Genomic DNA, 15,892 nt, shown 5'->3' on the forward strand with positions numbered 1-15,892 from the left:
TTTATGTTGAAATTGTTCGAGCGCGAGAATAGCAGGATTTACGACGGCCCGGAGGTCTTACGATCCTTTTATATGAGTCGGACGCACGATTTCATTCAATAGCAACAAGAAGCAATAATGACTTTGAGGATTAAAGTTTGCTGGTGGCACGATTCATAGACTCGAACTTCCAGATTTTTCGGGTTAACGTTCATGCTGATTTCGTGATATTGGAAACAGTTTTGCAAGCGGCGTCTTTCATAGTTAGTTTTTTACAACATATATTTCGACCTCAAGAAATTTTTCGTGACACGAGTTGAGAAATACGATGTTTTATGAGGATTTAACAAAGTCGGCGGCACTATCTACCTTGGTTAATCGAAGGATTTATTGTTATAAGACTTACATAATTATCTTTATTATCTGAATAGATCGGAGTTAATTGTTACTTTTTTATGATCTAACGCTAATTACGATGTGTCGATAAGATAAGTATAATAGGTGACAGATGCAATCATAAGAGTTCAATTTAAATGGCAGTTGCTGACACATTTTATTTTTTTTTGTAGAAGGTAAGAAAAAAGTAAATATTAAATGCACATTCTTTATTTATTTATGATAACATATCTTTATATGCCGATAGTACTCTGATAAGATTATGTTTTTATATTTTATGTATTACTTTTATTGCGTTTAATAATATTTTTATTGTATATCTTAAGACGACTTAAGATAATATTTTTCCATTTTAGAATTGCACGCTTTACCTTGGACTTTAAAAGTATAACGTATTTATTTATCTTATTGATTTTCTAAGGATATTTCAATGAATGATAACGCTTATACTGGTTTCAAGTTTTGATGTAGAACATGCACTTTTCTTCAGGTGGCTCCTGAGACGACATAATCAATATACGTCAACATTGACAAATATTAATACCCATACATGACATACATAACAAAATTAGGTCAATGACATACATAATTATCCATATAACGTAGATTAATATTAAGTGAATGTGTGTAAAGTTGACGTACGTTGGTCGTGTCTGAATGTAGAACACGTACCGCCTTTATGTAGAACAAACATATATATATATATATTTTATGAATAATTTTATGTGATAATTTTTCATTTAATTAAGCTGCAATTAAACACTGATCCGTTATATTATCTCTGAATATTAATATGTTCTCTTAAAGCTATATTTTCTTCAATTCTATATTGGAAGCAAGTGTTTGTTCGCGCTTGTTTGCTAGATTTGACTTTAAACGTACCATTTAACTTCTGAATAATAGGATCCAAAACGAAACGAAAAGAATTATGAGAATAGCAAGAAAATTAAGGCCAGTACCAAGGATACTTTAAATGTAACTATACGACCACAATATGAAATTATCTCTGCCGGCTAGTGTTTTATGGATCATGTTTCTTTGTAAGAGTCTAGTCAATATTAATCAAAGAGTACGGGCAGTCATTCATAACAGTTGTCATCATCGCGCGATATAAGAACTCTTTCTTCACTTTAGAGAGACGCATCCAAATATCATCAATCTTATTTCAACAGTTCTGCATTTAACTATATACATCTCGGTTTCTCTTCTGCGAAAGGATTCGGTCAGATAAGAAACGAATATAAACGTATCGTGACGAAATATGCACAACAGCTTGTCGTGTCGTTCACGGGACCAAATGATATCGTTCGTAACGCTCACATTGCGTAATCGAACCTGCCGATAATACGAGCATAGATTACTGAGAATCGCATAGCAACAGAGTGGATTTAAATCTGTGATAATGTCTCTCTTTCGATTAATATATGAGAATTACAAAGTAGTAGAGAATTGCTGAATGCCTATTATTTAAGATATTTTTTATATATTTTTTATTTGTGTACTAATTTGTAAAAGGACTCAATATCAAAGTTTATAAATAAATATTGGAAATTGTAGCTTGATGTTTCAGGCATATCTATTAGTACATGTTTAAATTTAGAAATTAAAAATGCCTATTACGGTCGAAGCTGGATCTTCGTTGCTTAAATAATTCAATCTTGAATTACTAATATATATTATATATATACTTGCATATATACCATATTGTAGTCTGTTTTAAACTGCGCGCCGAATTCTTTTTCCGGACTAAATAAACGCAATTAAAACTACTCTAGTAATCGCGAATTAAATTGACAAGCAATTTAATAATTTGATGCTACCATCAAGCATCATATATTATAAAGATGTTAGTATGTTAAAACTGTTAATAAATTTATTGCGAAAAATATTACCTCGGATTCAAGTCCCGGCCAAGCTAATATTTTTCGCAATAAATTTATTAACAGTTTTAACATACTAACATCTTTATAATATATGATGCTTGATGGTAGCATCAAATTATTAAATTGCTTGTCAATTTAATTCGCGATTACTAGAGTAGTTTTAATTGCGTTTATTTAGTCCGGAAAAAGAATTCGGCGCGCAGTTAAAAAAGGACTACAATATGGTATATATGCAAGTATATATATAATATATATTAGTAATTCAAGATTGAATTATTTAAGCAACGAAGATCCAGCTTCGACCGTAATAGGCATTTTTAATTTCTAGTATTGATTGTGTTTCTCACATATACGGTCTAAAATAAAGATAATGTTTAAATTTTTACCAATAACAAATTATTTTGTTATAAGTTCTTTTGTAAAATACTGCAAAAGGTACGATTTAGGCAACCGGTCACCTAAATTGTAACCCTGAGTTTTTAAAATCGTTTTTTCTTTAAAAGTATTAAATTTATGAATAAAAATAATTAAAAATATAAAATTAATGAACGGAATTATTAATTGATTCCGTTTATTAATTCACGCGTTTATTTTTACTCGTTACTCGTTACAAATAACTTTTTTCAGTAAATAAACGTAATAGTAAAAAGTTTTTAAAACTTTTCCAATCTTAATACAATTTTAGTGTGCAATTAGTTATCATGATAGTCATAAAAAATTGCAGCGTCATTACCAAATCGTTTCTAAAAAAATAACGACTAAAATAACCTTTCACCCTTGTTAATTAATAATATAAAATATTCATGAAGGTGATTTCAGCGACTGATACATATTCAGCAATTCTTCGCTACATAACAGAAGAGGGAGGAGTCTATTGGGAAGACTTTATATATATATATAGGAGTTTATTGAATTAATAATTGATATTTATATAATTAATATTATTACTCTTATAAATGGGGAAGTCTCAATGATGTGAAAATAAATTTTTATATGTAACATAAGCTGGCTAATATTTTAATATAATTTTCTTTGTGATTTAAAGATTGAAGTAGAATTTCAATACTCACTTCTATTCTTTTTTTTTATATGTATGTAACTAAACTTAACTTAATCTTCGGCACACATGGTCATTTGTGTCCGATTCAATTTTAAGGCTCTTAAAGTACTTGAAAAATTCTATAAAAATATACACATGTTTTTTAAGGTTTCTACTAATTTTTACTAAATTATTCTGCTATGTAGACATTGGAAAAAAGTTCAGAAAAATTATGAAAATTTTTTTGCACCAGAAAATAAGAACTATTAGAAATGGCATGGATACGAATAACCCATGTGTTCTCCTTTATACGCGTATTATAATGCATCTCATGCAAAATGGCGTCGCACGGTGAAAGTTCGTGGTAAGCAGTAGATGGTTGGAGAACGGAAATGAGAAAATTTCCGGGTAACAATTTCCTCTTTGCTTCGTTCTCTTACGATGCAAGGCGAATAAAAAACGAAAGAAGATCCTTAATTCTTCAGTCGTCACGTGACGTGGTCACAAAGTATTATATTGATAGGAATATGACGGCAGGCATTGTACTATGTATAAAAAATTATATCGTTTCATGAAATTTGTATTCAGAAATTGTATATCTTTTACGCTCACAAAAATATTATATTATTTCATAATGTCCGTTTCATTTCGTTATACATAAAGCAGAAAAATTTTTTAAAAGAAATATTACGGTAAATATAACCTATCTGGCATATAGTTAATATAATAATACAGTGATATAATAATACAGTTGATATAATATATAATAATTTTGCATAGAGCACTAGTCTGTCAAGATGATGATGCCTCTCACAATCGGTCCTAGTCAAAAGTTTGGATTTTTGTTTTATAGATACAGTACTATGCATAGCTCATAAGTACCTAACAAAATTTTGATGAGAATCGTATAAAACATTTACTATGCATGTATAAAGAGTATAACAATAGATTGTCGCCTAAAGAAAATGTCTATCGGAGTAAACTTTGATACATAGAAATATACATATATATGGCCAATGTTATTTTAAACAGTATTATAGTTCAGTGGGCCAACGCACCTGCGCGCGAACTTTAAAAGGCACGTTGCACCCCTTCTCCATATCGACGGGCTCCTCGTCCTTTTCCCCGGAACCCTTCCTTGTCTCGGCTCCTCCCCCATCGCTCTCTATTCTTCCTCTCTCGCTCTCATCGTGTGCACACGCGCGCACAGCAGAATGTGGTTGGCCAGGTACACCTGGGCGCGTAAAAGGAGGGAACCAACACCAAGCGTTCCAGCGGCACGGCACTTGCATCGCGCCGTTGTCTATTCCGCTGGGTCGTACGTATCGGGTTCTCAGCGGTAGAGGGAGAAAAAGGGAGCTATCGACATTAGCTGGGAGTAGGACAGTATTGGTGTTCAAGAGTAGACGAGTGTCGAGGGCATGAAAGGGGCCATTTCCTTATTTTAAAAACGTTCCGGGAGTCTCTTTAGTAGGCGGAGTCACAACTACCAGATGCGCCACCATTGGTTGTCACAGTGTCTAATATATTATAACGTAACTGTCGGAGAACTGTTGTCCGCGATTCTATTGGCTTTAAGACTCCATTTATCTTTATATCCATTATTAACCCTCTCCACAGATTCCTTTAGTTTAGATAAAAATGCATGCATTTATTCAATACGTGCTGCTCACATAATATATTTCTCTCATGTTTGAATTTTTGTTGTATTTCAGACGGTCTATCGAGTTTAGTGATATATACATTGCAGGAGATGTACAAATCTTTCACAGTGTGGCGTAGTCCCGCCAAGATAGAGCGAATCTTGCGCATTCTCGTCAACTATGCTTGTGAAATAGACTCGAGGATCAATTTTAATGGTTTTTTGGAATCTACTAAACACTGGATTCTTCAAGGTAAGACATTTTTCAATATTTTTATTAAGGTAAAAAAATAAAATACTTTTAAAGAAAATATTATCAAATACATATTAATTTCCTATTTTCATTTTTAAATTAATGACTTAGAAATATATTAATTGCGATCCAAATTTTTAAAAAATGTATTTTATTATATATAGCAATGAATGATAAATATTATAACTTATAATGATGTTAAGTATAAAATATTTAAAATTAAAAAATTAAAGGGGAACATATTTTTATCTGTTACTTATACACGGTGTCTGATAATTGTTCTGATGGAGTCTGTGGACATGTAGAGCGTACTAAACTGAGACGGAAAGTCCTTAACCATTTTGCAATCTTCGCAATAGTTAACAAGATACTAATTGCTAAACATTGCCGAAAATGTCTTCAATAATGTTTTACTCAAATACTATCAACTTTACAGAAAAACTGCAAGAGAAAATTGTTTATTTTCTTCTCATAGAATTCTACAAATTTTTTCAGAATTTTTTATGAACTTTTTAGTACTGCATTTTCTCATTTTTATCAACATGAGAAAATACGTATTAAAAAATTCTGAAAAAATTCTAAAAAAAATTCTTAGAGCTCTATGAGAAGAAAATAAACAATTTTTGTCTCTTGCAGTTTTTCTGTAAAGTTGATAGTATTTGAGTAAAAAATTATTGAAGACCAATTTTCGGTAATTTTTAGCAATTAATATCTTGTTAACTATTGCGAAAATTGCAAAATGGTAAAAGATTTTCCGTCTCAGTTTAGTCTGCTCTATATGTCCACAAACTCCGTCAGAACAATTATCAGACATCCTGTATAATAAAAGGAAATAAGTATTATATGATAAATCCAATATTATAAAATATTAATTCGAATTTTTCTTTCTCATAGCCACAATAATTCATCATTCGAAAATTATTCGCCAGAATTTCGCGCAGAATGTAATTTTACTATCTATAATTATATATTTAATATATTATCTATTTTTATTTAAATATTATTTATTTCCACCTTGAATTATATATAATTATTAAATTTTTGAAACTTAACACGCTCCGTTAATTGTCAAAATTCGTAATTAAATTTAATTACTTCTTGACAATGCTCTTGAATTCCATGGAGTAGTAACGAGAATTGATTATGTTTAAACTAAAGTGTAAATTGTAATATGTAAATTTATGCATTTGAAAATTGATACAAACTTAATTGGAACCAGCAACAAGAAGATATTTTAAACATTTGCGCGGATATAAATCATCGAAATTGGCGTGTAAATATTAAAAGTCTAAGTACTTTAGAAATTATAATTTTACTGAAAATTAAAAGCTTTATTATTGTTATATTAAAAAAACTGCAACAATTTTTTTAAATCAAAAAATTATGTTTTATAATGTCTAATATTACATATATTGAGCTGTATATTTAACGTAAAACAGAAATATTTGCAGAAGAAATTATAATAATTTATTCTCCGTTTTTAAATATTTAAATTTTGGCTATGAACCGCACGTGTTTATTTCCTTCTCTCAAGAGCCTTACCAACTTTAATATGAACTCCGCGTGTACCTGACATTCATAAGAAAATAAGATAGAACGTTCTCGGAAGTTATCTTAGAACACATTTTGATGCAAGCTGATGCATGATAAATATTAATAAAGTCCTCGATAATTATTGCAAAATCAATATCCTTATCGCAACACGCGAAGACAACTTTGAAAAGGATATAAAAAAGATCAATGAAAAATCTTGGGTTTTTTCATCTTAGAAGAAACATTTACAATCTCATCATTGAAGATAATACCTTGTGGTATCATGAAAATCATGCAAATATGTGAGAACTTGTTTGATGTCGCAGTGGTACATTTAAAATACAATTCGCAAGCTCTACTTGCACATCCGACATTTTTAATTCCATTGTCGTCGGAACTTCTACTTCGTTGGAACGCTTTACAGAAAAGCTTCTTGTCCTCAATGCCAGTGGATAATACATGGATAATATTATTGATGATTTTCTACACCTGAAGATCTTTTTCTTGCATCGAAAGTCCTGTTTGGAACAGTGATATTGCTAGAAAATAATTGATGATTTTATATAACTTCACTGAGAAAAACGGTTTGGTTAAAAATCGATAAACCAGAATCATCTGGTTTGTTCATTTTCAACCAAATTTTTGTGTTCATAATCAAAATAAAAAATAACATTGCTTACAAGTAAGGATTATGTGCAGATATAAATAATAAATAAATAACTTAGAACCCATTTACTTTCCATTATTCACTTCATAAAGCGTTTTGCTAAAGGATTATCGGCAAATTAAAAATATTTAGTTTGTGAGATCTAAGTGAGGAGTTGCCAATAATACATTTTACACATATATACGACTATATTAGAAGCTGCCTGACGTACAAAACTAACATATTACTGTTGCCACTTAAAATACTCCGCAGTAAATATGCGAACTGTCGTGCCAAGCAGGAATCGTTACTGGATATTTCTACAGTTATAATGTATGTAGTCGTCATTACATACTCGTCTCAACTCTCTAACGATTGCTAAATTTTACTATTGGATAACAGCCAACGTAAACGAAAATGAACTTCGCCACTACGTCTGGTTTCAGTACATTCAAGGTCGATATTTTATTACCGCTTCTTAAAAAGATATACTACGCGTAAAAATGATATGTATAGTAAATGGTTGTCTGAAGGACATTAAAAACAAGAAAGTTGATCGGTGTTCGTTAAACCACTTTAATATTCTGATAAGAATTTTTAAGAGACTCAAGCTTGCAATGTAAAAAGATACAATTAATTGGATTATTAAAGTATGCGCTGCAGATCCTGTTTTATCCCGAAGAGAGTAAGAAGCGATCTAAGGCGTCAAAGAAAGGTACAATGCTTTTTGCTAACTATAACCGTGGATAATCAATACTCGGACAAACCTTCCTTCCTCCATCGTAAATTGCCTCGATTCCGGATCACTAACCATTCGCCCAGAACCGTTGCGAGATATTTAACGATCGACGAACGATTTGCGGCAGTGTTAAATTTATAACATCATTATTGCACCGTGTCGCATTTAACAGCAAAGTTGTTGACGATTAGTATCATTGCAGATCTCTCTCGCAATCAAGTACGTGATGCGCTATTTAATAAGCTCATGATACAACTTCGTATAAATATCACTTTGTATAACACATTTTTGCGTGAGGCTGAAGCCATTAGTTTCTATCTATATGTGTTCGTGTCATAATTATATCTTTTTAGTTGAATAAGTTTGCGTGTGTTAAAAATATAATTTTAAAAATTAATTTCATTTTATATTGTCTAAAAATTAAATTTAAATGTGTTTTTCATTGCATTTTGATGTCTCAAAATCATCAAGTTATTTCTCAATCACGGATTTTCTTATACGAATTTGTCCTGTTCATAAAGAAGATTTGAAATTGTTATCTGTAGCTTCAATAATTTTGTATAATTTTTAATTTTTTAATTTTAATAATTAAAGTTTTTATATACCATACCAGATATATTTAAATATTTCCGATTAGAATTATGTATTTAGCGTTAAATTCTTGAAAGTGGAACGCTTAAGTAATCAAAAGAAGAAAAAGGAACATGTGTAATGTGTTAGTAGTCAACTGACTGATATTTATTCTAACCTGACCATTATAAATCTCTTAAGCCGCTTAGTTTATTAAAAAAAATAGAGTACATAGTTCAAAATTATGATCTTAAAGTATACAATCTATAATCATATATAATACAATACTTGTTGCAAATGAGATTCATAATTGAATATGATTTTGAATATGAATTTTATTACACTATAGGATGCTTGTTATATTCTTATTATTTTTGTAATATTTATATATTTTTTTGTCATGTTTCGAATAATAATAGTGCTATATCTGTATAGTTATATCAGTATTACTTTTATTGATTATTGTTATCCATAATTTGTAATCAAATCATCTAATTCATTTTTTACAGACTCTCTAATTAGTCGTTGCTTAATAAATATTTTGTTGTCATTATATTGTTAATCCTGATCGCTATCGTTTTGGAATAAACATCACAAAGAGTACAATCTCGATCTTATTTGCTCGATTGAATAGCTACAATACATTCAAGTCCACGCAAAAAACGACATTCCAACGACGGTGGTATGAACAAGAAGACGATTAATGGCTTCACATTTTACTGAGCACATGGTTACACACTTACTAACAAACACATGAAATCATAGAAGGATGCAAAGCTAATGTGAGCCAAACACATAAAATATATGAATTCATACAAATATCAAATATGTGACAAAATTAACGTATAGAAATAATAATATATTAGAATATAAAGTGCTTGAGTCGTCAGTTGAAACATGAAAAAGCTATCGCTTATAATGATCAAGGTATATATTTTAATTTAACTTAATGTATAATTCTGAAAAAAAACGTCTCAAACGTAATTTAATTATACGAAAAATACATTTAACAAGGTATCTTATTTGATACGACCGTACTGTCTTTTTAGAAAAAAATATGTGTCTTTTGTTGACTAATTTGATGTATAACCACCACGCGTGTCTGACAAGTCTAAATGCATTGGAATGACACTCACTTAAATAGCGGATGTCCACACCTCTGCGCACGTGTCAGAGATTAATGAGGTTCTTCGTGGAGAAGTAAGAATGCTTTGCCATAAGAACAGTAATTGCGGCAGAGGTAGCGGTTTAGTGTAAATAATGAATCAGCAATACTAATGTGCGTATGGTGTACGTTAACTGCCTCCCACATATCGATATAGCTGCTCCAGTTACCACGAATGTAAAATAAGCACATTACAACGATGCCACTTAATTGAATTATTGCGTTTGAGATAATTTTTTATGCTGTGTTAAAGAGTACTATTATAATATATTAATATAAACTTAATTTCTTTCTACAATTAAATTAAAAATAAAATACTTGATTATTTGCGAGAAATAATTAAGATTTTAAAAAATTACAACGTTGTTTCAACGTGTAAATATACATCGGTTCAAAGTTAAAGGCACGATATTCAATACTCTCAAGTTGAAGTCGTGATTAATAGCTCGTTACTGCGACCGACATAGTTTTACGCAGTTACAGTGTAACATGAATTATGTCGTAATTTAATGATAATTGCATGCCGACGTAATGATATCGAGAAAAAAGATGAACTCACTGTATTGCGTAATAAAAATACATTCGATTGCTCCTTACTTGTCGGTTTATCAATGATTTGTTTGCTGTATGAATTCTAGTGAAGTAAATCGGATAGTTTGATTAATGCAATTACATAAGTGTTAATTATTTTAATACAATTACATAATTATTAATTATATAAAGATAATAAACAATTTAAAGTTTGTACAGAATATATAAATCGGTTAGTTTCTGCAATTGTGATTACGCTGCATAAAAAATGATAACGCGATCGTGATACCACTAATAGGAAAGTATGTGCGTATACACTTTCTATTAGTCGCACTTATTCTTGCATGCGGACGAGTAGTGATCGTCTCACGCTGCGCCACGAAAATATATTTTCATACATCCCAGACGAGGATACTTTTGGCACGCGCTAGGCGGATACTTACCACTTACGATCGGTCCAACTTGACGTGTTATAACTGAGAGACATGCAACGCGCACCAACGTGATGTGTAAATAATCTCATGTTTATGTTGCTATTCGCCGCATTGCTGTTAATTTTTCCGTTATATCTACCGTGGCGTATTTGTTGTCATTATATACCTTATACATGTTTGAACAATAATTTCAAAATGTTATAAATTTGAAAAGAGGAAAAAAATTATTAAAGTAAGAAATTAGTAAGTAATTGAAATGCATTAGTCATGAAAAATAGAAATGACAAATAGACATCCTTTTCAAAGAGATTTTTGACGCTTTTTCGGTAAATAAAATAAATATCATAAGAAAGAGTTCTCAGTATTCGTGCGTATATGTTGTTTTTTTAACAGAATCAATAAAGTTTATTGTGTCAAAAGAACGGGTCTTGTGTTTTATTGAGAATATGTTAGATAACGTCATTATGGATCATTAATATATCGCGAGGCTATCGCGTATCACACATTGAATCTTGGCCACTTATGACTGCTAGAATCACTGGAGACACGATTGACCTTGTGCAAGTGCACTCTAATCATGTGCTAGATATATCGCTAACAATAAGTATACGCAGTATAAGTGTGTCGCACATATCTACGCATGTAGAATTGCCAGGAGTAAAATGGAAAAATTCTAAGTTTTGTAGCTCAAATAAATGTTTGAATAAAGGATGATTATATAATTTTTTGAAATCAAAGATTAAATAATGTTGTTACGCGAGTTCAGAATGTATATTTCTGTGATACAATTAGGTATGTGCCATCATGCAATATATTACTGTTTAATGTCCATTAGCATTATATAAATTAAACAATTTCAACAATTAAATTACAAAAACCATATTAGTAGATAAGGTTCTGTAATTGCGATAATACGATGTAAAATTAGGTATGTGTTAATAACATATGCATCAGTAGCATAACATAAAATCTCTTCGAGCGATAAATCAAAAGTCAGAAATCAGTTTAAACGCGAAAAAGAACTGAGACTAATAGCCTCAAGATTTATCTGATATCGAACAAGTAGAAGGCGATTTATATATTCAGGCAACGCGTGGGAAGATAACGATGCTGTCTATTCAAATAATAATTCCGTATGATTAAGAGTTTGATCGTGCTAATAATTATTAAATTAAAGCTGTATGTTGTTCAAACATTAAATATGATTGAACACAGAAATATAACTAGTAAATAGAACAACGTCGTGGTGAACGTAATTTATATTAGAAGTATATTATCTTGCTGTAACAAAAAAATACAAAAGTGCTTTTCATAGCAAGCAGGCGAAAGATTCGAGCAGTGTTGCATGGCCTCATTTCAGGACCAGTATTTGCCTGGAGAGCGTGTAATGGTTTATTTAAAACTGACACTACCAGTTCCGTTAAGCACCTTATAATGAACCGAATAATCTTTGAATGTGAAATTCATGTCTGCTTTCGAGAAAGTATGAGTGACATTAAAACGGATTATGGAAACGCAAAAGAATAAAATGTAGCGCAAAACGTATTCTATACTTTACCAGATCCGAATTGTTGAGACTGCACTGATTGTAAAAAAAACTAAGAGAAACTTTTTTTAGTACTTGTCACCAACATTAGAGCAATAATAACTATAATTATAATAACGTGTAATTATAATTACAAATACTAAAACTTTTAGTGAAAGGCAAACGATGTAGATTATACATAATCTTAATAAAGGTTATTAGCTTTAACATATTTTCGATATACTTTAAATTCTGCTAATTTACGGTTAAATTGTTGATATTTCTAAAAGTAAAATATTCTGTATCTGAAATTAATATATTAAAAAAAAACAGAACTTTTTTATCTGTCAATTCCTATGTATCAATGATTATGCAAAACATACGAGAAGCACTTAGCCTTAAATTTATACACAAATTTGGCAGCACTTATATCGCACATATCTAGGAAATATGCGATACGCAGTTCATCAACGTACTGCGAGATCATTCGCATACAATACACGCGCTCCATCTCACGAAACATTAATTCGCGTGGGAAAATTGCCTTTTTATACGAGCGTAATTTTTGCTATTGACTTGCGTGAAAAAGCCAACATATTGGTGACAATATTCCATATTTTTAAAATCATTTCTATCGACGCAATCTATGCGACTGTTTGAAAGCCGGTGAGTTTTGTTTTCCAGTGAATTGTATCCGCCCCCTTTTGCGCATGCAAATAAAAAAATGAACACCGATAGAAAATGCCGTGTCACGCGGAATAATGCACTGTTGAGTAGTGTTGAGCAATGGCGGCAATACCGACCAATTAACTTGGGTAATTAGATTCTCGCGCTTTAATGTTGTCTTTTTGCTATCAATATCGTCTACCGACATCAAATTGCACAACAAAAGTAATATAAACAATGCAAAATAAGAAACCCAGTAATGTGAAGTACTACATTAGCTGCATATATGAAAAAGTATTCTTTACATTGTGTTAACATTGATTGATTATCGGGTGTATCGCGTACTAAAGAAAATTTAACACCTTTTTTTTAAATCTGCGAAAAAGAATTTTGTAAAGATTGAATATTATTTTACAAGTGTTTGTTACAAGCTGTTCACAATTTCTTCTTCTATGTATAGACAATTTTCTGTTATAATAAGATTAATATTATATTAAATTTATATATATAATCGCTTCAACCTCAATGATCTTTTTTTATTGCGAACAAGAAAAGCGACTTTATTTCTACTTTTGTTTTTACGACATATTCGATCTGCCAAAGATAAATCGTGCGCGATTAATACTTGGCAGTACTCTAATTGGTGTCTATAATATCTTCCTGGAATGTGCGCAGTCACGTGAGATTGCTTGTTCCAAGTTGAAGCTATTACTGGCGTTAATGAATTTCTATCATAAACGCATTGTCCATTGATAAGCACGGATGAGTATAACGAGCCAATATAATTATATTATAAAATACAGTCTTATAATTACTTTATTTATTTTATTTGGTGATATATAGGGTGTCTCATTTTAAATAATGCATTAAGATTTCTTGAAAACTATGGTAAATATAGAAAAATGTTTCAAACAAAAGTTATATGGTTCGGAGGGGAGCATAAGAAAATACCATTAACTTGACCTTGAGTTGCGTCGTTAAGGTCAAGGTCACTTTGAATTTTTTAAATGAAACACTTCCTATTTTTCATTATATATTCTCGGAGCTTACCTCAAGAGCTTTTCAAATCACTATACTAAAGTTCTTTTTCATTAAGAAACGAGAAATCTTAAGATATTATTTAAAATGATACACTTTATATTTGTAGATCCGATTCAATGCGCATATTATTTCGCTTTTAATTGTTATTTATTTCATATGCAAAATATTTTACTAGTAATTGCTATTTGTTACACACAATTTTACAGCATAAATAGTTGACTATGAATGTTTATATATTCTATATAAGTATAGAATATTTTATCTAGAATATATATTTTTTTTTTATGTAAGCTCATATATGATAGCTATGCGGTTTTTTTTTAGATAATGAATACTAGGAATCCTGTCTAATTGTATTTATTGCTATCTCGTGTGTAACTCGTGTGCTAACATGAAGTTTATAGGAACGGGATATTCATTGTTGCATATTGATTATTGTAGTGACTCGTGATATACCTGTATGTGTTATTGGTTAATCGGTATGAACCTATATGTTTTTTATTCGGTAATCATAATCCAGATTATTTTCATTTTCGTGTTTTCTTTTCAGTAACCTCACTGAACACATACATTTGCGAAATGTGTTTGCAGTATCTTCAAATCGTGCACACGTAATATTTCTATTGAACCTGAGTTTTTTTCTTAGCATAGTTCAAGAGTGCAAGGTTACTACATTGAATACATTCGCGAATGAAGACCTTGACCATGTTGTCAGACAACAAACTGATATTTGCATCAAATATTATAGTTATTAGTATTTATATTATATACTCTTTATATTGCAATTGTATAGAAACATTTTGCACACACAAGTAATGATGTTACACTCACTTTACAAAGCTTGAAACACAAGCTTGAAGTTATTTTATTTTTTCAATGTTATTTACTGATCAAAAGCTATACTGTTAGTCTCAGAAAATAATGCAGTATTAAATTGTACATATAAAGATTTTACCAATTTTATATCACCCAAATCATTCGCGTCCGTATAGAGATAAGTCGAACGTCAAATTGTAAAGCATAAAGAGTAGATTAAAATTGCATAAGTGCCAATAGCTAAAACAGCTGCAAATTAATGTCGGAGTTTTATCAATGAGGTATATTAATTTTGCTATTTATGCTTACATGTTTTTAATCAACTTTTGTAACTGTAGATTAATTGTAGATAGTCATTTTTTAGTTAAAAATGCTTCTAGATTCTTTTTATTTTATTTATTTCCTTTGCTCCACGAGATTTATTTCTACGTCCAGGATATCTCCTCACAGTGGTGGCATGTACAAGAATGGTGCCAGCACTTGTAGCTATTCTCACATTATGTTACTCATTTAGTATCTAATTATAAGATAGGTATGCCAAATATCTCACTGAAAACATTTTTGAAAAGGATGTTAATAACATATTTTTTAGCGTCGATAACTCTGACAAACTACCAAACGAGTAAAACGACATCTTAAAAAGACTGGAACTGCTTTTAGCAGAGATTGAGGATATAAAATTATCTAATTTTTAATATTTCTTTTGTATTATTATTATCTATTGTTATTATCTATAAAACAGTTATTATATATAAATGATACAATTGATAACTGTTCGATAACGCGTTTGTTGGCTCAAAAATGAGAGCGCAGTTCTTTACAAATTATAAATGTAATTGTAATAATCAAATTAAACTTTTGAAATTATACATTATTAGAATTTTGAAATTATTAAATTTGAAATAAATTATTAAAATTATGATTTCATGATTAATTGCAGATAGCTATCAGATTAAGGGGATGCTAAACCGATTACCCAACTCAATCAAGGTCGATAGTACAGACTCTTTTAATTCCAAATTCGATAATAGTGG

The 15,892-nt window shown here is 30.4% G+C and overlaps 1 protein-coding gene across 1 annotated transcript in view; it reads left to right on the forward strand.

Annotated features, from left to right (window-relative positions):
• The first annotated feature begins 4,234 nt into the window (after positions 1 to 4,234).
• Positions 4,235 to 15,892, forward strand: part of LOC108764444 (uncharacterized) — a 45,014-nt gene continuing 33,356 nt past the window's right edge. The window contains exons 1-2 of the mRNA XM_018512708.1: positions 4,235 to 4,832; positions 5,013 to 5,192. Of these exons, the coding sequence (XP_018368210.1) occupies positions 5,051 to 5,192 (142 nt within the window). The 5' untranslated portion in view covers positions 4,235 to 4,832; positions 5,013 to 5,050. The remainder of the gene's footprint in view (positions 4,833 to 5,012; positions 5,193 to 15,892) is intronic.

The sequence above is a fragment of the Trachymyrmex cornetzi genome, unplaced genomic scaffold, assembly GCF_001594075.2.
Source record: "Trachymyrmex cornetzi isolate Tcor2-1 unplaced genomic scaffold, Tcor1.1 scaffold422, whole genome shotgun sequence".
Lineage (NCBI taxonomy): Eukaryota > Metazoa > Arthropoda > Insecta > Hymenoptera > Formicidae > Trachymyrmex > Trachymyrmex cornetzi.